General features: G+C 60.7%; 7 protein-coding genes across 7 annotated transcripts; all 7 read right to left on the bottom strand.

Moving 5' to 3' along the window:
* Window positions 1-1024: 1024 nt before the first annotated feature.
* Window positions 1025-2464, bottom strand: LSCM1_02780 (uncharacterized protein; the record flags this gene model as incomplete). The annotated part of the gene is made up of 1 exon (XM_067320355.1): window positions 1025-2464. One exon carries the CDS (start codon window positions 2462-2464, stop codon window positions 1025-1027), a length of 1440 nt encoding a protein of 479 aa, XP_067175730.1.
* Window positions 2465-3589: 1125 nt separating this feature from the next.
* On the bottom strand, window positions 3590-4087 carry LSCM1_02779 (uncharacterized protein; the record flags this gene model as incomplete). The annotated part of the gene is made up of 1 exon (XM_067320354.1): window positions 3590-4087. The coding sequence occupies one exon, from the start codon at window positions 4085-4087 to the stop codon at window positions 3590-3592; it is 498 nt and encodes a 165-aa protein (XP_067175729.1).
* Window positions 4088-5394: 1307 nt separating this feature from the next.
* On the bottom strand, window positions 5395-8040 carry LSCM1_02778 (uncharacterized protein; the record flags this gene model as incomplete). Its single annotated transcript, XM_067320353.1, has 1 exon — window positions 5395-8040. The coding sequence occupies one exon, from the start codon at window positions 8038-8040 to the stop codon at window positions 5395-5397; it is 2646 nt and encodes an 881-aa protein (XP_067175728.1).
* Window positions 8041-8761: 721 nt separating this feature from the next.
* LSCM1_02777 (uncharacterized protein) lies at window positions 8762-9547 on the bottom strand (the record flags this gene model as incomplete). The annotated part of the gene is made up of 1 exon (XM_067320352.1): window positions 8762-9547. One exon carries the CDS (start codon window positions 9545-9547, stop codon window positions 8762-8764), a length of 786 nt encoding a protein of 261 aa, XP_067175727.1.
* Window positions 9548-10223: 676 nt separating this feature from the next.
* On the bottom strand, window positions 10224-12674 carry LSCM1_02776 (uncharacterized protein; the record flags this gene model as incomplete). The annotated part of the gene is made up of 1 exon (XM_067320351.1): window positions 10224-12674. The coding sequence occupies one exon, from the start codon at window positions 12672-12674 to the stop codon at window positions 10224-10226; it is 2451 nt and encodes an 816-aa protein (XP_067175726.1).
* Window positions 12675-14830: 2156 nt separating this feature from the next.
* On the bottom strand, window positions 14831-18223 carry LSCM1_02775 (uncharacterized protein; the record flags this gene model as incomplete). Its single annotated transcript, XM_067320350.1, has 1 exon — window positions 14831-18223. The coding sequence occupies one exon, from the start codon at window positions 18221-18223 to the stop codon at window positions 14831-14833; it is 3393 nt and encodes a 1130-aa protein (XP_067175725.1).
* Window positions 18224-19145: 922 nt separating this feature from the next.
* Window positions 19146-22652, bottom strand: LSCM1_02774 (uncharacterized protein; the record flags this gene model as incomplete). The annotated part of the gene is made up of 1 exon (XM_067320349.1): window positions 19146-22652. One exon carries the CDS (start codon window positions 22650-22652, stop codon window positions 19146-19148), a length of 3507 nt encoding a protein of 1168 aa, XP_067175724.1.
* Window positions 22653-22726: the final 74 nt, after the last annotated feature.

Below are 22726 nucleotides of genomic sequence, written 5' to 3'. Positions count from 1 at the left end.
GCGTCCCCGAACCTGTCCTGCACGCGTACGCACCTCTTTCAGTTCCACAGGGGGGATGTGAAAACATTGAGAACCTTGATGAGGAGTAGAGGCGATATGCTTTGGGTGAAATATCAGTTTCGCCGCCAAAAAGTCAGCAGAAAAACTCACGCCACCACCAGTGCGCCAGCGTCTACCCCACCGCGCCAGAAGCTGGGCTAGCCAGCGAAGAGCCCGGCTGCACCCGCCGTGCGGTCGGCACCGGTGCCTCGCCAGCACACCCGGCCAGGCGCAGGAGCCACTGCAACTGTTGCGCGCACGCACCATGTGGCTGACTGGCGTGCATCGCCCCTCACGACCTTTTCGCCCATGACGGATGCCCCCCCCTCCCTATACCAAGCCATACCAAGCTGTGAAGTCCAAAGTGCCACCGTAGGAAGGGTAACGTGTGTTGGGGAAAGGGGGGGAAGGCGTTGTTGTAGAGAGAAACGGCGCAGAGGTGCAGTCTCTGTTCCTCCTCGCCTTCCCTCGCGTTCCATCGATGGGACCGACGTGCACAGCAAAGCGCATCTGAAAGCGCATTCGTCCGCTTGTAGGCCTCTGCACACACCGTCCCCCACGTGGGCCCTTCGTCATGAGCCGCATCGCTGAAGAGGCACCTGTCGAGAGGGCGCGCACGCACTCGCTTTCCGCAAGACCAAGCACCTGTACCACGACCTGGGCTGATACCAGTGTTGGGGAGGGGGACACTAGAGGGAGAGAGGTGGAAGACGCAAAGGCCTGTTGCGATGCAAGAATCGCACCTCCATTCTGCCCTTGCCCTTGGCTGGTCTCTTCGGAGGAGATACGACCAAAGAAAACTGGAAGAGAAGCCACGCAGGGGTACAGCCTGTCTCACGAAGGGGTCGGTGAGGTACGAGAGACGGCCACAGCTGCGGGTGCCCCGGCACTATCGCACTACACAAACAGTCTGTGCGTGTCGAGACGATGAGCGCCTCCAGCGTCTCCCCCGCACCCGCCGCGTTTCCGCGTAACTGTCTCCGTCCTACACACGCGTGAAGAGCAACGCCGTGTTCATCCCACCAAAGCCAAAGCTTGTTGATATTGCCGCCTCGCAACTCTGCAGCTGCTGCGCGGCGCTACCTTGGATACACACCAGCCCGCACTCCTCCTGCTCTGGCGTGAGACACGGAGTCGTCAAGTTCGCCGTCGGCGGCGCGCGCTGCTCGTGCAGCGCCAAGGCCGTCAGCGTCGCCTCGACGCTACCCGCAGCTCCGAGGAGGTGGCCTAGCCCTCCTTTGGCGCTGCTCACAAGCAGCGCAGAAGCGGATTGTGACTGCGATGGTCGCAATGCGCGCTGGATCGCTGTAAGTTCCAGTTCATCACCAATGGTGCCCGTCGCGTGCGCGTTGACATAGCCGACGGCAGCAGCAGGGACGTCTCCACCATCAGCCAAGGCTTCTTCCACGCAGCGACGGGCACCGATTCCATCAGGGTGCGGCACGGCCATGTGATGAGCATCGCATGAGACTCCAAAGCCGCGCAGCTCGGCGTACATGCGCGGTGCCGCGCGAGCCATTGCGTGCTCAAGTGCTTCGAGAATCAAAACACCGGAGCCTTCGCCCATGACGAAGCCAGAGCGACTTTGGTCAAACGGGCGTGAGGCGGACGACGGGGTGTCGTTGTACTGCGTGCACAGTGCTCGCATCCGTGAAAAGCCAGCGACCGACACCGGCGTGATGCAGGCTTCCGTTGCGCCGCACACCATGACATCCGCGCGGCCTTCACGGATCCACGAGGCTGCCTCACCAATGCAGTGCGCCCCAGTCGCACAGGCAGCGACGCTGCTGCCGATAGGGCCGCGCAGTTTGTGGCAGATAGCCGCTTGGCCAGCTGCCATATTGCCTAAAATCTTTGGTAAAAACAATGGATGCACCTTAGCGTAGTGCACCTGACCTGCATCGGTGGCGATGGCGCCTCCGGTAAGGTAGGCCGACACGTCCGTCACGTCGGCAAGCGAGGGGATGCCCATGCCAATGTTGACGCCACAGCGATCTCGAACGGCCTCAGAGAGTTGCAGAGCCGCATCTGAAAGCGCCTCTTCGACCGCATGCGCGCAGAAGCGCAGCGCACGCGGCTCGTGCGCCGTCGGAGCGAACGGATCCGCCGTGTGTGTCAGCTCGTCCGGCGTCCTCGCCGCCGATTTCGCCGCAGCTGGCGGCTGAACAGAAGCAGCCACCTTGCACGGCAAGGCAGCAACAAGCTTCTTTAGGGCTGCAGCCTTCTGCTGTGGTGACAAGGTCTTGTCGTTTTGGATAAAGCCGGGCAAAAAATACGGTGCCTCAAGCAGTGGCCGAATGCCGGACTGACCGTGGCACACCGCCGCCCATGTGCTCGCAGCGCTAATGCCGAGAGGCGTCACCATGCCGATACCCGTTACCACGACACGGCGTGGGGTGCGGATCGGAAGAGCTCCAAAGCCCATGTGTGGCCGGTGTGCGTATGTCGTTGAGCAGCCTCCTCAGACGGGGAGAGGGGAGGAGGCGGATAGAATGACGGTTCTCGTCTGTGTATGTGTGTGAAAAGGCGTCCGTCGCTGGTTCTCTCAAACTCCAGCGAGGAGAGGGAAGGGGAAGGAGACCCAAAGAAGGGGAGGGGGGCGCGTTCATGGGCGCAGCGGAGGAGGAGCGGAAGGGCACCGGCAGCAGCGCAGGGCCTCAGCGACAGAGCTGAGTAGGTGGTGGTGTCTGGCGCAGCTGCGTGTGCTCCGCCGACGCTTCTGAATTGGCAGTTCCAACAAGGCGGCAGAAACGTTACACACCAGGTGAGAGGACACACGCGTCACGCACTCAGCAGAGAATTAGCGTTTGTGTCCGTGCCAAAAGAGAAGAGGGGGAGGCAGTGCTGGGCAGCACTCGAAGCGCACATAAGAAAGAGGGATGCACACGCGCAGACACACACACACACACAAGAAGCGCAAAGAGGCAGAAGCTCGCGCACAGAAGGCTATGAAAGTCGTGCCCCCGCCTTCATTTTTTTCCATCATCGTTATCAGCCTTTCGATTCATCACCGTGGTCAGTCGCATGCCACCCGCTTGGTGCTTGTTGCCCTTGACAGGAGCCGAGGGATGCGACGGAAGAGAGGACGAAGGGAGGGCAGGAGATGAGCAGTGGCTGGAGTGAGGGTCGGAGAATTGATCAGCAGCGACTGCTGCTGCATTGACTCTAGATGTCCGTAAGCACGCACTACCAACAACAAAGGAAGAAAGGGGGACATAAGTGGCGCAGCGTGCACACACGAGACTGCAGCCCCGGGAAAGGAAGAAATAAAATGCACCGAGAAAAGGGGAGCCGAGCGGAAAGGGTTACGCTCGTGGCCGCCGTCTCCTGCATTATTATTTTCTTCTTTCCCCATGCAGCATTCCTCCCTTGCAGCGTATCAGCTTCCACCGTGCGTGCGAAGCAACGTGGGGGGTCTACACGTGGCCCCCGTTTTCCTCTCCCACCAGTTCGGCAGAAGTGCGACATTCGTCAGGGCGTGTGAGCGCGTCTTCGCTTCATGTTTTTTCTTTCCGCTTCAACCCTATGCTCATAGGCCACTCCGCTATCATCACTGGCGCCGCGAGTACACATTCTTTGTGCTTGCCTGTGTGACATAGCTCCCGTGTGACACGGGCAACGAGTTTTCATAGTTGCGGAGGCCAGGCAGCACATGCCCGGAGACGATCTGAAACTGATCCCACAGCGCATCGACACTCTGTGCCCCACCTTCACGCGACGTGCCTCGGCGCACCTCGCGCGATTGCAGAAGTTCGCGTTGCAGTGCAAGCATCCCTTCCCCGCGTTTCAGCGCCGCCGAAATAGCACGAGGGCCGCGCAGATGCCGCTTGCTGGAGAACTCGTTACGCAGCCGAAAGAGGAGGTCCTTGCGTTCTTCTGGGCCGTAGTGATGGTAGATGAGCTGGAGAAAGTGCCGGTACAGGTACAGTGTGTCCTGGGCACGGTACGGAAAAGTGCGGAAAGACGGCACCTCAGCACCGACGACTTGCGACCCAGCGTTGCCGCGCGCCAGCAGCCATCGCGACGGATGCAGGCCACCACGAGGCATGGCCTCTCGTTGATGTTGCTTTGTATCCGCACAGATACGCATGCACACCGGCACACCATCACGCACCCAGGCAGATCGTGACAGCCGAAGAGGGAGTTAGAGCCACATGAAGACATGTGCAGGTGGGGGGAAAGAGGTAGAGAGAGAGGGATGTCGAACAGAGAAGAGATGCAGCCCATCTAGTATGTGTGAGGCGCACTCACCCGGCTCCCGCTGGGAGAAGAGCAAGGGCAATGACGGGCGAGGCGGTGCAGTCGCGTACATGGCCGTTCGTTTACCTTCTGTGAGCGCATGAGAAAGCACACACGCATCGCTGAGGCCGCGATGCCCACAAAGTCACCAGCGCACGCGGTCGCGATACAGAAAAGGGGCAGAGAGGGGAGTGTTGCCTTCACCCCCCCTCTTACTCTCTCTCACTTTCCCTCGTCTCCGCCTCCGTGCGCCTGCGTGCGCACACGAACGATTGCCCACGCATACGCATACGTGCGCGCGAGAGGCGGAGGGCATCTGCATAAAGCATAGGCCTCCCTTCGCACACGTTCTAGCCGATGGGCTCGGTCACTCTGTGTGCCCCTCTCCACTCGTTTCTCTGTTTCAGACCGATTTGTATCTATTGGTGACACCCGTTCGTACGCTGTACAAAAGAAAAGGGAAGGGAGGCGAAAAGAAAACAGAAATTCTTCACACGGCCGCCGGCACCAACAGACACACACACCGCGACAGCGAAACCTTCCTTCTCTCGCTATGACAACTGCGACACTTGGGAGGGCAGGGGAGGGTGTGAGCCGGGGCAGGGGTGACTCCATAGCGACAGTTACGCAGGTCTTTTCCTAGCCGCTATCGTCTGTGGAAGGGGAAACGACAAAGGGCTGCCGCCATGGCACACGCCTCACATGCCGCAGCCCCCTTCCCCCTCTCTCTTTTATCCTTCACCCCTCCCACCCCCCGTTTGTTGACTAGAGGCATCTACACATCGCTGCGGAATATGTGCTCAGCAAAAGCCATGGGCGCTGAATGAGATCAAAAATCATTATTCAACCCCAACGCGATGTGAGAGGAGTCGATCTATGGTGCCAAACACCCCCCCTCACAGACACACACACATACCCAAAAAAAGAGACGAACCGCACCAGCCGCTTGGAATCTGTTGCCACCCGCCTTCGCCATCATATGATCAGCCTGCGAGAGAGAGGGGCGGGGGGAAAGCGCTGACGCAGCACGTGATCAAAACCCCAGGGAAGGAGTAGATGCACGGAAAGGGAAAGGGAAGGATCGGCAATGTCGTCGATCAACCACATCCGCACGAGTTAAATGAACTGGATGGTGTTGTCGCCGCCGTCCTCGGTACTCTCAAAGATAAAGGCATCTCCTTGCAGCTGCGTCACGGACAGCTTCAGCGACGCCATAGAAATCGTATCATCACCGAGGCGCCCTTGTAGCTCGTCCAGCGACACAACATCTCGCTGCTCGCGCTGCAGCTGCTTGAGGGCTTCAATCACGCGCCGGTTGAGATTGACGTCGATTCCTGCATTTGGAGTCCCTCTGAGGATGCCGTTTGTGACTGCAGCCGCGGCTTCCGTGACCGCAGCGGCCGCTTCACCACTACCTCGGCGAATGTCGTCGCCGGAAGCCCGCTCGGCACGCGGCCGCGGACCAGAGCCACTACCCGGCGCATCGCCATCGGCGTATGCCTCGCTACCATGGCCGAGGAGGGTGCCCACCTTGCTCGCGCCACGCTGCCCTGCCACTACCTCCATCGCGGCGGCTGGACGCTTCTGACCAGGTGCAGGTGCCGCTCCAGCAGCCCCGCCCGCCGCCTCTGAGAGCGAATGCTGATTATCGTCTCGGCGCAGCTGCGTCGCCGTCGCCGCGGCGTTCACAGAGGCCCGCAAGAGAGTCATTGCGGCTGTGACGTCCGGCTCCTCCACCGTCGGCGAGAGGCGCAGCTTGGCGTGTGCCGTTGACAAGCGCACAATGGCGTCAAGCGTACGCGGGGTTATGAAAAAGCCGTCGCGCCCGCCATCCTGCTGCTCCGCGCGTAGCTGCACATAATGCTGGCACACGAGATCGCGCGACGCCTCCGTGAGCAGCGGCGACCCGCGTTTCGCCATTTGCAGAAACGTTCGCAAAAAGTCGATGCTGACAATGGGCTCACCGGTACTGTTTGTCGTCATGCGCAGGTCCAGACGACTCGGACCGCTGCTCCCACCCTCGCCGTCTCCGGCCCGACCACTCCGACGTCCATCACCGCCATCCCGCTCAGTGCTGCCGCTTCCACTGCCCCCGCCTGTCTCGACACTGTCGACCACCGTGCGTGACTCGACCTCGTCGTACCGGACCGCCTCTGAGGTCATGTGGTTGCGCAGAATGTGGTAGCCAATGCGACGGTTATAGTCTGAGGAGTGCTGGTCTAGGATGATGAAGGTCAAGTCGAAACGGGAGAGCAGCGACTCGGGCAGCCCGACGTTGAATGACAAGCGGTGGTGCACACTGTAAAAACCGTAAATGGGATTTGCTGCCGCAAGCACGCTGCACCGAGCGTTCAGCGACGCGTGGATGCCTGCTTTGGCAATGGTGACTGTCTGCTGCTCCATTGCCTCATGCATTGCTACCCGGTCCTGGGCGCCCATCTTGTCGAACTCGTCAATGCAGAGGATGCCACGGTCTGCCAGCACCATCGCCCCAGCGCTCAGCGACCGCTCGCCCGTGTAGCTATCGGTCGCCACAGCCGCCGTCAGCCCGACACCGGAGGAGCCCTTGCCCGTCGTGCTGAGGGCGAGCGGTGCAATGCCGAGGACGAAGCGTAGCAGCTGCGATTTTGCCGTCGACGGTTCCCCAACAAGAAGGATATTGATGTCACCGCGAACGTGGGAGTTGTGGGACTGGCGCTCTACACCACCGACCATCATCAGCAAGATCGCTTGCTTTGCAGTCGCCATACCGTAAATCGTAGGGGCAACCGCCTTGGACAGCGTCTCCATCACGCCGCTGGGGCCTAACTGTTCGAGGCACTTCTGCGCAAAGCGAGTCAGTCGATCTTCGACAGAGGGAATGGGACGTGATAGGAAGGTGAAGGCCTGTGCCGAGACGACGTGATTTACCAGCACAATGGACTGAAAGCTCTTGCTATCTGATGTGGTGTATGGCATGTACACGCCCACAAGCAGTACACGATCGCCCGGCTTCACGGCATCGACGAGGTCGTCATCGAAGCGCGCCTCGACGTTGCGGGGCAGCTGACCAGTCGGTGCGCGTTCCGGCGCCTCCTGCAGGACCGCGCATTGCGAGTCCATGAATGTGCACAAGCCCAGCTCTGTGCGTAGGGCGTGGCCCTCAATGTCCGTTTTGGGCATCACGTTCACCGTGGGCAGATGTGCGCTGTCGATCATGGGCGTGAGCTGATCACGGAACTCTTTCTTGGTGAACTTGTTCGTCTCGATGCAGTAGTGCACCGTCTCAAGCACGCGCGGCCGGTTCGTCGACTGCCGCGTGACAATGCCCTCTAAAGCAACCATGGTGTTAAGGTGACGCGCGTAGAGCTCTCGAGGTGACAGAACGCGACCAACCGGGCCCTCGAAGCCGGCATGCACAATGCGAGAGCGATAGTCGACCTTGAGGTACTCCGGCTGCTGCCGAAGCACGACGTCGTGAAGCGCCAGCTCTAAAAGAGGGATGTACTTGCCTGGTTGGCGAATGATGCTGGCCCCCAGCGAGAGCCCCAGCTCGTTGCTAGCCCCGCCACTGCCAACGCCGTCAAGAGCATCTCCGCCTGCGCTGACAGGGAAGTAGTCGAGTAGGTCGCCGATGTCCAGCAGCAGGCGCGCCTTACCAGCCACCATCATGGCCTGAATTCGTGCATTGTACTTCTCTTCAAAGCGCTCGCTCTCGAAGAAGTCAGTGAAGTGCCGCCGAATAATCGTCTGCTCCTCTGTGAGAGTGCGGTTGCTAAGCATGGGGAACCAGCGCTGCAGCAGTAATTGGGAAGGTGCTTCGGATGTCCAAAGGGCGCCGAAAAATCGGGCCGAAAAGGGTCTACAGATTGCCGTCTATGTATGAGACTGTGCGCTGTTCTCTAACTGATGTGCTCCTATTCCATCGGCAGCGGTCTCCTGCGATTGCGCGTGTGTCCAAGTCCGCCCTGGGCCACTGTCATACGATAGGAAAGCGGGAAGACGGGACGGAGCAGTGCATGTGTGTGTGTGTGTGGTGTGGTAGGGTGGGGTGGGGTGGGTGGAGTGGGGTAGAGAGAGTTGTGATGGCGGCGCGTTCGGGATGAAAGTCTGTGTAGGAAGAGGAGAAGAAAACGCGCGCCGACAAAAAAGACGAGGAGAAAGACGTTGAGCGGTATGCAATGGAGCATCCCTTGATGCCACGCCGGCGCGCCCTCACAGGTCAGTCGGAGACTTGGCCACACGAGTCGCTTGCCAAGTTAAGGATGAGGATGGAAGCCGAAATGAGCGTGCATAACAGAGGAAGAGACCACCAAGTGTAAGCAGATGCACAGTACTACTGGCCAATGAGATCTCAGAAGGGGAGGGAATGGGTGTCTCCTGCTAAGCGAAAGTACACCGCGCCCCTCCCTGCGTGCAGGCGTGTCGGCGAAACGTCCAAGTGATCTGCGCAAATAAACGTCAAATGAATATGAAGCGGCAGCGCAGCGTTGCATGACGAGCCTCACAGTGTCGTTCCCTCGCGGTCCCGCTTCCGCGACGCACCATCGTGCATTACATGAGACGTCCACATGCTGTCCGTCGATGCCAATTGACGCAGCAGCTTCCTCACCTCCTCCGTCTTCATGGCCAGCATCTCCTCATCCACGTCCCACTCACGTACCAGTTCCGCCTCCATCAACTGAAACGGTGTGTTCAGCGAGCTCGTCAGCTCTGATAGAAGTCGTTGGGCCGCCTCCTCACGCTCCTGGGCAGCCTGCCGCTCCGCCGCTTCCTTTGCCAGGCGCTCCTGTGCCCGTTGCACAAGTATGTCCGCTGCCCACTGGGCCTCGTCCTGTGCCTGTTGCGCTCGCTGGCGCTGGCGCGCCTCCTCATCGGCGACGGCACTCGTGGGAGTATCACTACTCACCTCCACGAGCGTTTTGATGTAGGCGGCAAGCTTTGTCGAGTCGATGACCGTCTCCAGTGCCGTCCGCACCACCTCGAAGGCGTGCCGCGCCTCGTCAGAGTTGTCCTTGTCCGGGTGGAAGCGCAGGCTCAGACGACGGTAAACACGGCGCACCGCGGCCACGTCGATGACTGGAATTACATCGCCACTGCCCCCACGCCGGCTGCCCGCGGAGGCCGCCGGCGAGGAAGCGGTTGGAGTGGGCAGACCAAATATCTGGAAGAAGTTGAACGCGTCTATGTTCTCCTTCGTAATGTGCGGCGACTGCGTTCCGGCCGCGCTGTGCTGCTGCCGCTGCTTTGGCGACGTCTCCCCTTCTACGGCGGCGGCGAGGCAACGCATGATGTTCTCTTGCGTTCCTTTCAGTCCATCAGATGTGCGCATGCGCGAGATCCACAAAGCGGCTCCCTGCAGAGGTGACAGCCAAGCCACAGTGGGTGTGCTGCATGGGAATGGGTGCATATGCGCGCAGGTTTGCAGAGGGGCAAAAAAAAAGCCGGGGAGAGAGGTGGTGCACTCGTGATCGACATCAAAGGAAATCCTGGGAGAGGCAAAACGAGCCCGAGTGTGGGGCAGAGACGCGGGGCATGCTACTGCTGCCTGCTCCGCTTAGGCTTCTCCACGCAGAGCGTGGAGAAGAAGGGTGTGAGAAGAGGAAAAGCGCGATAGAGAGTCGGCGCCTGCCGAAGCGTTGGCCCATGCGACCACCCCTTCTCTATCACCCACGCGTGTGCACACCGAACATGGCGTTCGCACCCTCACCCGAGACTCGCTCCCCGCACTCCGCACAGATAGGCTGTGCGTCGATGGCCACTTCAGTATTATTTGAAACACTCTAAAAGTTCACCCGCGAACAGATGGCAAAAACAGTACACAAGATGAGAGGGGAGGCAAAATTGAGCAAGGGACACACACACACTTACACACGCAAGTGGTGACAGACGTGGTCCGAAAGACAAAAAGTCTCAAAGGAGACGTCCCCGCCACCTTCTGCCACCCGCCTCCTTCCACCCTTGCCTTAGCTGAACTGAAAGTCGTCTTCGTCTAGCACCACCTCCATCAGAAACGACTCGAGGAGGTCCTCACGCATATCCTTCTTGCTGCACGGCAAGATCTCCAGCGGAGGGCCGTTAGACGGGGCTGCGACGGGACGCAGCGCCCGGCTGCCCCCACATTCCCCCACAACTGCCTGGCGAGCACAATCGCCCCGCTTACGCTTCTTGCGTGCGCGGCGGAAGCCAGTCTGGGCATCGGTAGTGTTCCCGTGTGTCTCGGAGGTCAAAGTAGCCTCCCCGCCCGTACTACTCATCGCCCCCGTTTCACCTTCGTTGTCATCAGACCGGCCGCGACGTCGACCCGCGGCGGCCCGTACAGGTGCGCAGGTGCCGCGCCGAGGCACCACCTGCGACGGCCGCAAGGATGCAAACGGAAACGATGTCGTGATATCACCGCGGCCGAGACCGCCTTGCCCCAAAAACTGAAACTCCGTACCTGCAGCCCAATCCGCAGACTCCGCCGCCACGAACTGGTGGATTGGCGAAATGAAGAAAGACGAGATAGCGCCACTGCCACCAGTGTTGGAGCACACTTCGCTATGTCTCATCGTGCCACCTGCAGCAGTGCTCGCCGATGGCAGTTGGCTTCCACAGGCCGCCTGCGAGGACAGAGGTGGCCGCTGTGTCCTCAGCCATTCCTTGTTTTGCACGGCCTCTCCCCGGAGCATCTGCTCTTCCCGCGCCTCCATCTTCTTGCGCTCGCGCTCGGCTCGGATCGCCAGAGACTGCACGGTGGCTGTAAAGACCGAATCCGCCCGCAGCTGGCGCGCGTGGAAATCGTCACTCGAGGATGTGCTGAGGCACTCTAGGGATGAGAGAGAAGTGTCGCAGCTATCGTCGTCCACGTCATCCTCACTGTTATATAATGCGCCGCTGCTTCTCTGCCTGCGGTCATCAAACTGGTCTACTGTGCTCACGGTGCTCTCTTGACGACCGCGCCGACTGACACAGGCAGAAGTACTACCACAAAGGCCTCGGCTGCTCTCACCAGCACAGACGCCGAGCCGTTTACAAGAAAGGAGCGTGCTGCCACCGCTCGAGGCCGTTGGCTGCCCCCCACGCCTGCGCCGCCACTGACGCTCCTTCTTGAGCAGCATTTTGTTGTACCGCCGCGGGCTCTCCGCTGGAGCCCGCGGATCGTCACCCTCCAGGCTCTTCGCAGGGGCAAGCGACGCCGGGTCTTCGGCGTGGACCCCTGCAGTACTGGCGAGCCCGTTACACACGCCGGCGGTGCCAGATGGGCCGCCACGGCTGTCAATCACCGTCTCCGCCGATCCCGCTTCTTCCTCCACGCTAATAGGGTGCAGTGGCGGAAACGCGGGAAAGTCCGCTGTGGAAGTCGCCGAGATAGTGCGAGGACACGCGGCCCGGGTTGCCCACACGTCGCGCAGCACGTAGTACGAGCCATTTACGCTGGCCATGTCGGCATCGTCGAGATCCTCATAATCTTCGATGCCCTCGCGCCCCTCGCCAGAGCGATCGTTACCGCTGGATGGCGGTGCGAGGGCCGCTGTCGTCGAAGAAGCCATCTGAGCAGGCAAATGCCGAGCACTGCCGCCAGTCGTGTGCGCTTGGGTTGCGGCACCCGTCCCAACCGCAGCGCTAGCCCCTTCCGAGTACGTCACGTCGCGGCTCTCACAGCTGCCGCTGCTGCGGCCTATTCCTCTACCACAGCGGGTCCGCCGTGCTTGGCAGCCGCGGCTTTCTTGCCTCTCCTCATCACCTGCTTCCACTCCGTCGGCGGACATGAGCACAGTGCTGGGCGGCTGGCCACCCTTGATAGCCTCTGGGGGCGAGCTGAGACTGAAATAGTGTGTACCGCCATGCAGACCGGCGCTCGGATCTGCCCGGGTAGACGACGCAAGTGCTGAGGCGGATATGGGGGAAGAGGCCTCGTGCGTGGTCGCTAGCGCCCTTGCGACGCCAGCAACAGCCGCTGCCATTCCGCCGCGTCCGCCGCCGAATAGCACGCGCTGATAACGCTGCCACAGAGCCGCTGACGTATACGCGGAGCCGATGGGCCCTGCCATCGTACTGCTACCGCTTTCACTGGCTCTGGCACCACCGAGGAAGGCCCCACCTCTACTGGAGGAGCTGAGGTGCTGATGACGCGGGCAGCGCGACCGACTGCCGTTACTGCGCTTACTGCTGCGCCGACTACTGCCACCCTCTGAGCGCGCTGCTTCCTTGAAAGCGAAGATACCACCACCACCACCACCACCACCTGGTGCACCACTGCTCAAGCCCCGCCCGCGTCCATCGCGGCGGAGGTGTGAGTGGTGGGTCGAAGACGACACGCTGACGCGGCCACCATTTCCGTGACTTCCGGCCTCGTCATCAGCGAAGTCGAACACTATACGTGTGGTCACCCCGTCGGGGCTCTCTTGCTCGATCACCCACTCGTAAGCGGACATTAATGCTAAGGTGGATGGAAAGGGTGAAAAAAAAGCCGAAAAAGCGATGCGTGTATGCGTGCGTGTGTTGGGGGAAGGGGTACAACGGGGAGCGTTGGTGGGAGAGGATGATGGAAAAGTTCGCCCAAATCCCCTTCTTCTCTGAGCAAGCCAAAAGTGCCCCGAAATAAAGATGGACGACACTTTGAAGGGAAGCGTACCGTTATCGAGCACCTTCAGAAAGACCTGCCACACAGATTAGCACACATGTCACGCAAAGGCGCAGTAGAAACACAAACACACAGAAACGAGGATACAGATACACGAACATGCACGCAAAGCGGAAGTCCCCCTCACACGCAATGTCTTTCGTTGGCGCTGTAGTGAGCTGAAGTTCACGCCAGCAGCTACGTCTAGAGCAGCGGTCTTCCGCTTCCTTCTTTTTGCTGTAGATATATATATATATGTATATATATATATATATATATGTGTGTGTACAGTTGTATGGGCTCACCTCTTGTGTGCCTGAGTGAGGAGTGGTCGCGCCTCTCCTTCGCCATCGAAAAAGAGAGGTGAGCAGCATAACCGCGCGTACCCATAAAGACGCACATTAGCGATGCCATGCATACATGCGCGTGCGTGTATTGAAAAGGGGGGAAGAAGAGAGGGGTATGAGGATGCCGGTGGTTGGTCGCATCGGCGTGGCAAAAGGGTCTAGAGGCAACGTCACGAGAAAAGCCGTGAAGAAAGAGCTGCGGGGCGTCATGCATCGGTGACGATACAGCGACTTCCTGTCTAGCCGACATCCTCGACGACTGGCCGGCAGAAGAGGAGAGCGAGAGGGAAGGGAGGCAGCAAAAGAGGAGGGAAGGGCGTACGGCACAGCCACGCCAACTGTGCCTGACACGTGAGCTCAGTTCACGAATCTCTCTTGGTGTGCGTGGAAAGGAGGGCGGCTAGAATTATGAAAGAAAGCGTGAGGAGGGCTCGGCGCCATTGTTGCCGCGACGGATCATCCGCCGTCTTCGTTTCTATTTTTTATTTTTTGCTCGTGATTTTCGGACTTCATTCGATGCGCGTGTGTCAGGCCCCCTTTCGAAGCAAAAAAAAGAGGTTGTGGCAGGTAAACATGCACACTCCGAAGAGGAGAGAGATCGAGGCAAAGGCATAGACAGATATGCGCACACAATACAACCGAAGCGGCACAAAGCCTGCAAGAAGCGAAACGTAGAACAGATCTGATGCGTTGATAACACCAATGCACTAGAAGAAAATCTCTTCGTGTGCCTTTCCTCAATGTCATCGCTTCCTCTACCATTACAGCCCTAATCAAAGCCTCTAGGCCCCCCTCCCCCTCCTCCCCCAGCTCCTCGCAGGCCCCGCCGCGCGGCGCCAAGCAGCCGCGTAGACACACCTTACACCACCACACAGGCGCAGCCGCCGGAGCACAGCCACGGCCTCAGCCTCTGCACACGCAGTCCGCCTCGCGGCCGCTCCTTACCACGCCGCCCGCCCACTCGCGCCCCCCTCGGGCCGCTCACGCTCCCCGCACCAGTGGGCAAAGCGAGCTCGGAGTCACGCCATCGCGGCCCTGATCGCCGACAGCCGCAGCGATGCAGCGCTGTGGTCGCCCCCTCCGGTGCACCATGTCGAGCCTGTGCTATCCCCCTCCCCCCACCAGCGGTGACTGGGGACTTGACAGGGCGCGGGGGCGGTCGGCCCTCGGCCCCCCCCAGACACACACACAGAGCGAGCGAGAGAGAGAGAGTGGCGGAGACGGGCCGGAGCTGAGTTGCCGCTCACGGCGACGTTTTCCGTCGTCACGAATGACAAAGATGGGCAGCGTACAATTTCCATCACGACTGCTGACGACACACTCACGCACGCGCACAAGCACACAAACACAAATAAAAAGACCGACATACTAAATGCAGAGGCGCGCGCGCGTATCTTCCCGTCGAAAGCGCGAAGCAGTGAGCAAAGATAGCAATCGAAGAGAGAGAGAATGAGAGGGATCCACACCCAAGCGATGCAACCAACAAGGAGAAAGTACTGCGACTGTTGTCGAAAAGAGCTCGTAAACCTTCAGGCCCACGCCGTCCGAGCCGCCAACCACGGCTTCAGGGATGAGCTTGTGTTTTTCATATGCGGGGGGTGGGGGAGCTTCGTGCATGCCATCACGTCGATGGGCTGCTCTCGGCAGCTTCCGCCGTCACCGTCGCCGTAGCCGCAGACGGTGGTGGGGAGCTGAATGAGGGGTTAGGTTGCGAGCCTAAAGCGGAGGAGGCAGGAGGTGATAGAGTGGCAGCGCCCCTTTTGCCCTCACTCTCCTTCAGCAGAAATTCGACCCACATGGCCGCCAGCCCCGCTTTGCTCGTCCCCGCCGTCCCGTCGGTGCTCGTCACCGCCGACTGCGGCACAGAGCTATTCGTCCCGCTACGAAGCCACCTAAACAGGCTTCGACGACCACTCCCTCCCTGGGAGGACCTGGAGCCCAGCGGCAGCGGGTTGTTCGGACCAGGCAGCAGCCCCACGAGCTCCTGCGTTGCCTCATCCCAGTCAAGTAGGCCGCTCAAGACCTTGAGCATGTCCTCCGCCTCTCTCCGCTGCTCAAGAAAGGCGTGCATGCACTTGGCTAGCAGCTGCGACACCACGCGCTTGTCGATGCTTGTCTCCGAGCTGTCCATGTGCCGCGACGTTGTCTTCTCGAGCGCCTTGCGCACCTCGGCCAGCTTGCGGTGCATCGTCGTAACTTCCGCATCTTTTGCAGCCATCTGCTGCTCAAAGCTCTCGTGCAAACCTGCCACCTCGCTCGCGTGCTGATCGTTGATTTGCAGGGAGGCACTCAGTTGCTTCTTCAGTTCCTCCACCTCAACTTGCGACTCCAACGTCAAGGCCTCCACCTCTTGACGCCTGTTCTCCTGAAACCGATCGAGGACAACCTGCAAGTTTTCCATACTTTGCAGAGACGCCTGCAGTTCCTCCTCCTTCCCTTGCAGCATCTCCTGCAGCGCATGGAGCTCCTCCTGCAGAGAAGAAACCGTCTTTGCCTGGCTCTCTACGCCACTCTCAGACTGTCGCAAGCGCGCCGCCCACCCCTCGCGCTCCTCGCGCAGCGTCTGCAGCTCGTGCATAGCAACAGCTACCTGCTCTTGTGTCTCAACGAGGTGAGCATCACCACTTTCCACGCGCGCTTGCATCTGACGCGTTGCCTCCTCCTTCACGGAAAGCTCTTCCCGCAGCTTCCCAATGATGCTCCACGCATCGGCCATCTGCTGGTTAAGCGAGTCGTTGACGTGCCGGGCCTGTGCATACGTCTGTTCCCATTCCTGCTGCACTCGCTCCGCGCGCAGCACAAGGCTGTGCTGTTCCAGGCACTCTGCCGTTAACAACGAGAACAGTTGCAGGAGTGGCAGTTCAGCAACCGCCCCAGCCCGGCCCCGGTCTTTATTCTTGCTACCATCATCTTCAGCGTCATCGTGCCTCGCGCACCTCTCTTCATCAGTGCCGCTCTGCGGGTGGCGTTCATGAAGGATGTGCTCCAAGTCAACGCCCAGCCGCACCAGCGTGCCCACCGTCATGCGCCGCAACTGATCCATTGTTCCCTCCAGCGTCTGCACTTTAGCAGCCAACTCGTTCTTCACCTGCGTCAGAACCGTGACGGAAAGGTCTGCGCTACTTACCGCTGATTCCGAAGCAGCCACGCGCAGCCGCTCCTCCTCTTCGCACCGCGACGCTTGCTGCTGGAAGGCGTCGAGTTTAGCTTGAAGAGCACAACAGCGATACTCCGCTGCAGCCGCTTGCGCCTCTGCCGCAACACAAGTCTCCAGCGCAGCCTGCTTATCAGCCTCCAGCATGTTCCCACGACGATGCTCCTCCTCCAGATTTGTCCGTAGGTCACGAAGCTCTTCCTCATCTGTCTGTGAGACTTCCATCGTTTGGCCTCCGACACTGTTGGCCTTCTCCACCAAAGCCGTCTGTGCTTTAGCAAGCGCTGCTGCATGCTCGTGCTCTCGTCTGTCGAGCGTGCGCTGAAGCTGATCCGCCGCCTCCTTGAGCTGCTGCACCTCTCGCTCTAGCACTCCGCGCTGCGCCTCTTCGAGAGCCAGCTTGTCGACGAGTTGCTTCCACTCTTTTTCGTGCGCTGCCGGTGCGGCGGCAGTGGCAGCCGCGGCCACAGGCGGCAGCGGCGTCTCCTCCAAAGCGACTGCATCGCTCTCCGCTATCGCTTGCTTAGTACTCAGCTGCGCAGCGAGGGCCTCCTTCTCGCGCTGCGCATCCTCCAGTAGCACTTGTCTCTCGCTGGAGCGGTGGCGCTCTTCCGCTAGTTCGCGTTTGAGGGAGTCGACCTCGTCCTGTAGGGCATGCTGCCTCTCCTCGAGCAGGGCATCGCCACTCCTGTCGTGGATCCCTGTGAGGCGCGCCATCGCCTCCGCCTCCGCCTCTTGCAGCCTAGCCTCCAGGGCACGGCGATTCGCCTCAGCGCACTCCAGCTGCGCGGCTTGTGCCGCTAAGTGCACCGTTTGCTCGTCTACTAACGTTTCGAGCCGTTCGAGCTCCTCATGATGATGCCTACGCCAGTCCGCCTCTGCAGGAGCCGAAGTCGAACCAAATTTCACAGATGCCGCAGGCGCTGCAGTGGCGGCAGCAGCCGCAATCGCCTCCATCGTCGTTACTTCCTCCTGAGCTGCGGCGAGACGCGCGCGGAGTTCGTCAGCGTGCTGCTGCAGCTTCTCAACACGCTCTTCGAGTGTCGTCTTGACCGCCTTCTCCCCCTCCAACTCGTCTACGGCTGCCTGGAGTGCCGTTCGAAGGGCAATCATCTCCTCTGCCACGTTCGCTTGTGGAGCGCTCGCTGTCACCTCCTTGAGCTTCGCTTCGTAGTACTGCACCGTGCGCTCGCGCGCGCACCGTACGTCATCTTGATATTTTTGCATGCTGCTCAGCATCTGCTCCCTTTCTGCCTCGAGAGCAGCAATACGCTGAAGCTGCGACTGCGCGGGCCCTGGTACATGTTGCGGCTGTGCTAGCGAAGCCGACAACGCAGCAGTGGTCGCTCGTGACGAGGTGACCTCCTTGGCAGATGCCTCCAGTGGAAGCGACGGCATTGGCGCCGCAGAGGCGGATGAAAGCGACGCGGCGAGCTGCAGTGGTGAGCGCTGCGATGCGGCCAACTGAGGACTCGGAGTCATCATTGCCCGCGGCGGACCGCGGCGTTCGCTTGGAGGTATGGATGCGTCCTGGGCGGCGCCCAAAGGGTAAAAGGGCCCGCGGATAGCGTCATCACCACAAGCTCCCACTGATGCCTGGATCACACCATTTTTCAGCGTGGAAGCTCCCGCAGTGGGAGATGGGCTCGTCTGTTGCGAGGGAGAAAAGGGCGCGGCCACTGCGGAGATCTGAGAAGCCTCTGCGCACAAGGCAGCGTCGGCGCTGGCATGGTAGTCCTCTGTAGGCTCGTTGTACTGCAAGACCAACCGCCGCGCCGTGGTTTCCGTCACAGATGCACTACCCCCGCGACCATAGGCAGCGCCAGGGTTGTTTTGGTCATATGCTCTCGCATGTGCCATTCCAACGTCGCCTCTGTGGTGCGCATCGGCGCACTGATCACGTGGCAGGGGGTGGCCGCCTATTTCGCCATCGCTCTCCACCTCCTCTCGGTCGTGCTCATCGCCGCTAGAGTGCCTGTCCTCGTCGTAATCGGGTGAGGCAATGTCCTCAGCGAAGTTCTTGATCTTGCTTGTCCACTCCCTCCACATGGCGTCGCTCTCTGTCGGTGTGGCACACTGCCTCCAAGCCTTCACATATATATATATGTATGTGTGTGTGTGGGGGGGAATGATGAAGTAGCCGCGGGGCGGGGGCAAGGAAGCTGGTGGTGGTGATTGCGGCAGATACGGAGGCTCACTAGGTGTCGATATATATATATATGTATGCGCTCAGTTAAGGCTTCTGCCACTGACCATACCCGCTTCGTTCGGCAGGCCAACGCTCATGGAAAGGGGAGGGGGAGGGGGAAGTGCAGAATTGCCAAGTGCGACCCAGCGGGGGGAGGAGGCAGAGGCGCCTACGCTTCTCAGGGGAGTGGGACTGAGAGGCGGAGGAAGCGGCGTGGCACCGCCATCTTTGTCGTCCTCACCCGTAGCCAACAAAGTGCTCATGAAGAATACATGGTGCGCCGCAACACACCAGACGATGGCCGAGGGGGGAGTGGTGGCCAGCTGCACCACGAGCAGTGGTAATAGCGCCCGTGGCAGAACCGTGGCAACGGCAGGAATGAAGGCACGTCAGAATTGATACACAGTACCCGAGATACCTCCCTCTGTATGACCCTCTTCTGCTCTCCTCCCATCTCGACAGTACATGTCGAGCAGCTTTGCCAACCGAGCCCGCACGCAGTACCTGCTTTACCATCCAACTGTCATTACACAGGCCTGAACTGGACGCACCTGGCAGAGGTTCATTAGCAACAAAGCACATGTGCACGGCGTCTCACTTCCCGTCAATGAAGCTGTCCGCGATTAGAACGGAGCCCCGTCGCCGCCGCTGAGAAGGCGTGCCGCCGGCGCGCTTCCCGCGGATCCGCTGGTGTCTATCAGTCACCGCCTCACGACGACCTTCATCGAAGAGCGCCTGTGGCCGGCTGGATGACCGCCACGGTGATGTTTTGCTGTGCTTGCTGTCCTCCTTTGTCAACGCTGGTATCCCGTCAAGCCGGTAGCCTTCGGGTGCAGGGACTCGCTGCGGGCAGTGCACCGGATCGTGCGAGGCTTTGGTGCGCGCCTGGAGGCAGATGGGGCAGTGCGTCGCGTGATGCAGATGTACCGGAACGTCGCGGCAGCGTGTGTAAAGATGGCCGGTTCGCCCACACTTGATGCAGAAAGGCAGTGGCTCACTCTCACGCGAACCAGGCAGCGAGGCCGTGGGCCCTGGCGCAGCGTCACCTGCAGCGTCGGCACTGCGCGCATCGGACTCGCTATCCTGCGCCCGCAGCGTCGGGCACGCCGCCACGTGATGACGGCCACCGCAGTACACGCATCGCATGGCACGACGGTGCATGACAGGTTTGCCAGACTCGTTGCGCAGGGCATGCTCAGCCTTGAAACGTTGCGTTGCGGCGATATTTGGCACGGCGATGGGTGGAGTGTCGACTGCTAACGGCGACAGAGGTGATGACCGCGACGCAGAAGCGCCACCGTCGCCACCGATGCACACAAGCTGCTGCTGCCGACGATGCTGCGCAAGGGCACCCCGCTCCTCCGCGAGGGCAGCGACCGCGTCGTCCGTGGAGGTCAGTCCCTCGCTCTCCATCACGGAGCTCTCCAAAATAGCCGGCATCACTTCTGAGACCGGTAGCGCATCCGCGGTTCTCGCAATGCGCTCGGGGAGTAGTGAGTGCTTGGCTGCCGCACCATCCCCCTCCACCGCCGCCATAGCCTCCGAGACGCGCACAACGCAGTGTTGCCACGTGTGCCCTACTCCCCCACAGTGCGCGCACTGCAGCTCTGCCAACTCTTCTACACGGAGGAACACACGCACTGGTAGTCGGATGTGCTCCGCAAGCGTCTCCTGCAGTGTCGCGGCTGCGTGGCTGCTGTCGTCGCTTGCGCGAGGGCGTTTTGCGACAGGTTCAGACCTGTCATCGTCCCATGTTCGTGGGACGTGGCAGCGCCCCAGCAGACTCTGCGGTGAAGGCCAGAGAGAGACGATTTCCACACCTGCAGCAGCCGCATCGGCGCAGCACGACGGAGCAGCAGAGGCGGCGCACCACTCTTGGAAGGCGGTCTCATAAGGCGGTGGAACCTCTGTTTGCAGCCATCGAGCTACCGGGTGATTGAAGCTTGTCAGCGCAGAAGCCATCTGACCGCCGGCGTCGTCATCACCTAATCTGTACCTAGCCTTGAGCGTCGGCGAGCACGAGAACGTGCTGCACAATTCAACAGCCTGAGTGAAGCTGCACTCGCCGCGGGCGCCACACACGTCACCGATTCGAGCGGGGGAGCACACCTCCGCAGCCATCCCTAGAGCTGCGCCTGCCATCACATCTGCCAGTAGCGGGACACGGGCCAGCCCAGCCGAATCATTCAACACGGTGCGAGTAGTGTACCGCAGTGAAGATGCAAGCGGATGCTGTCGCGCCGCGCGCACCGCATCAGCCAGAGATGGGTACCGCTGCCGCTGCTGCTCGTAAGTGAGCCAGAGCTGCTGCAAAACATGCACGTTGCCTGCGTCCGATGGGTCTGGGAAGACAACGCCGGTACACTCAACACCATTGCCGAGAGTCAACGCCATTACCTGCTCGTAAACGCGGCGGTCCGTCTCCTTTGTCAGGTCAAACGACGAGAGGGCATGCAGAAGGAGACGCTGAAGAGGATGGCGCGTGTTACTGACGGCAGGCGACGCTGCGGCGGCGACCACCTGCCGAAGCTGGTCCACATCATCTGAAAACGGCAGCAAGGACGGCAACGAGGACAGTTGCTGGAGGGTATGCTGAGTAGCAAGGCGATCGGCATCCTCCAACGGCATACGCGTCAGAGGTAGCGCCACCAGCTCTTCTGCTGTGGCCGAGCGAAGGCGGTGCTGCAGACCCATCGGGAGCTCTTGCAACAGGCCAGGTGGTGCCACCCGCATGCGCGTCGCCACCTCCTCTACAGCCATTGCGAGTGACACATCTTGCACGTAGTCGTTAATAACGCGCAGGCCCTCTGCCTGGAACACAGCGGCCACCTCGTCAGCGGTGGTGTCACCGTGGGTGTGCACCTCGTACAAGGCCATGTCGCTGTCGTCGCGCGGGGACAGGGATACCAGTTGGACCTCCATTGACAGCAACTTGCCGCGCGGCGCAGGAACGCTAGAACGGCGGTCATCACCGTCGCCCTCCCCCACTCCTGCGACGGCGCACTGCATGTAGGGAGCATCAACGGAGACGCCGAGGCGCCATGAAGATCGCATCCAGGGGTGTCGGAGTTCGCTCGTGTCCTCGATGGGATCGCTAGCGCCACAGCCGTGGCCAAGCGTGGCAGCAGCAGGTGCGCGAAAAAGACTTTGCAGTCGAGACCACTGGTGCACGCGCGCTGCCGAGGGTTCCGTCAGCGGCGCCTGCGCCCGTATATAGCACTTCAGGTTACTCCGTACGCGAAGCTGCCCGCGTGCAACGTCGAAGAAGCCACCTGTGACGAGCGGGTGCGGGCGCACGCTCGGCGGTAGGCGCGCATCGCTGGCTAAAGTGGACACCGACACGGCTCTGGCCTTTGTTGTCGCAGAGAGAGACTCAGCGCTTAGTGGAATGCCGACGTTGAGGTCTACAAGCGCCTGCTGCTCACGTCGCCGTTCTCGGTGGGCCTGCAAGTATGGGTTTAGCATCCCCGGTGCCGTGGACGCGCCATTGGTAGCCTTACCCAGCTGGGTGCCGCTGAGGTGCGTGCGCAAATACCGACGCACCGCTGAAGCTACACCAGCTGGAAGGCGACACACTACTCGGTACGTCTGCTGTACGAGGTCAAGCTGTGCAGCATTGCGCAAGAACAGAGCGTCGCTGGGCGTCTGCGTCAACACGACGACACCCTTGTGGCGACTGGTCCATTGGTTCAGCTGCGCGGCCGCTGCGGTGTCGTGACCTCCGCGGCGCAGAAGGGATGACACAACAGGCAGTGCCACGTATGGCGCACAACCCGGCAGGGCAGAGTCCACGACACGCGTAAGGAGGGAGTCGCTCGGGTCGTCAGGATGCGGCTGCGGCCCCGCCGCTACAATGGGCGTCGAATATGATGCGGGATGTGTGTGTCGTGTGTGAATGGCGCACAGGCGCCGCCCGTCACCACCACTGGCGGCCACAGCGCTCACCTGTGACGCGGCGTAGCATGGGAGGCCGCTCGGCTTATACGCAGTCAGGACACGGGAGCGGGCGCTAACGCTCCCGCTGCTGCTTCTGCCGCTTTCTGTGGCCAGCCACCAGTCACACTGCACGAGTCGCAGTGGAAGTGGTATACGGGAGGTCATGCCGGGGTTTCTGGTAGCAACGGTGGAGGAAACAGGGAGACAATCAAGAGCGAGGCGAGGACGTCTTCGAGCGC

The sequence above is a fragment of the Leishmania martiniquensis genome, chromosome 33, assembly GCF_017916325.1.
Source record: "Leishmania martiniquensis isolate LSCM1 chromosome 33, whole genome shotgun sequence".
NCBI lineage: Eukaryota > Euglenozoa > Kinetoplastea > Trypanosomatida > Trypanosomatidae > Leishmania > Leishmania martiniquensis.
This window is presented reverse-complemented; position numbering and strand designations above follow the sequence as displayed.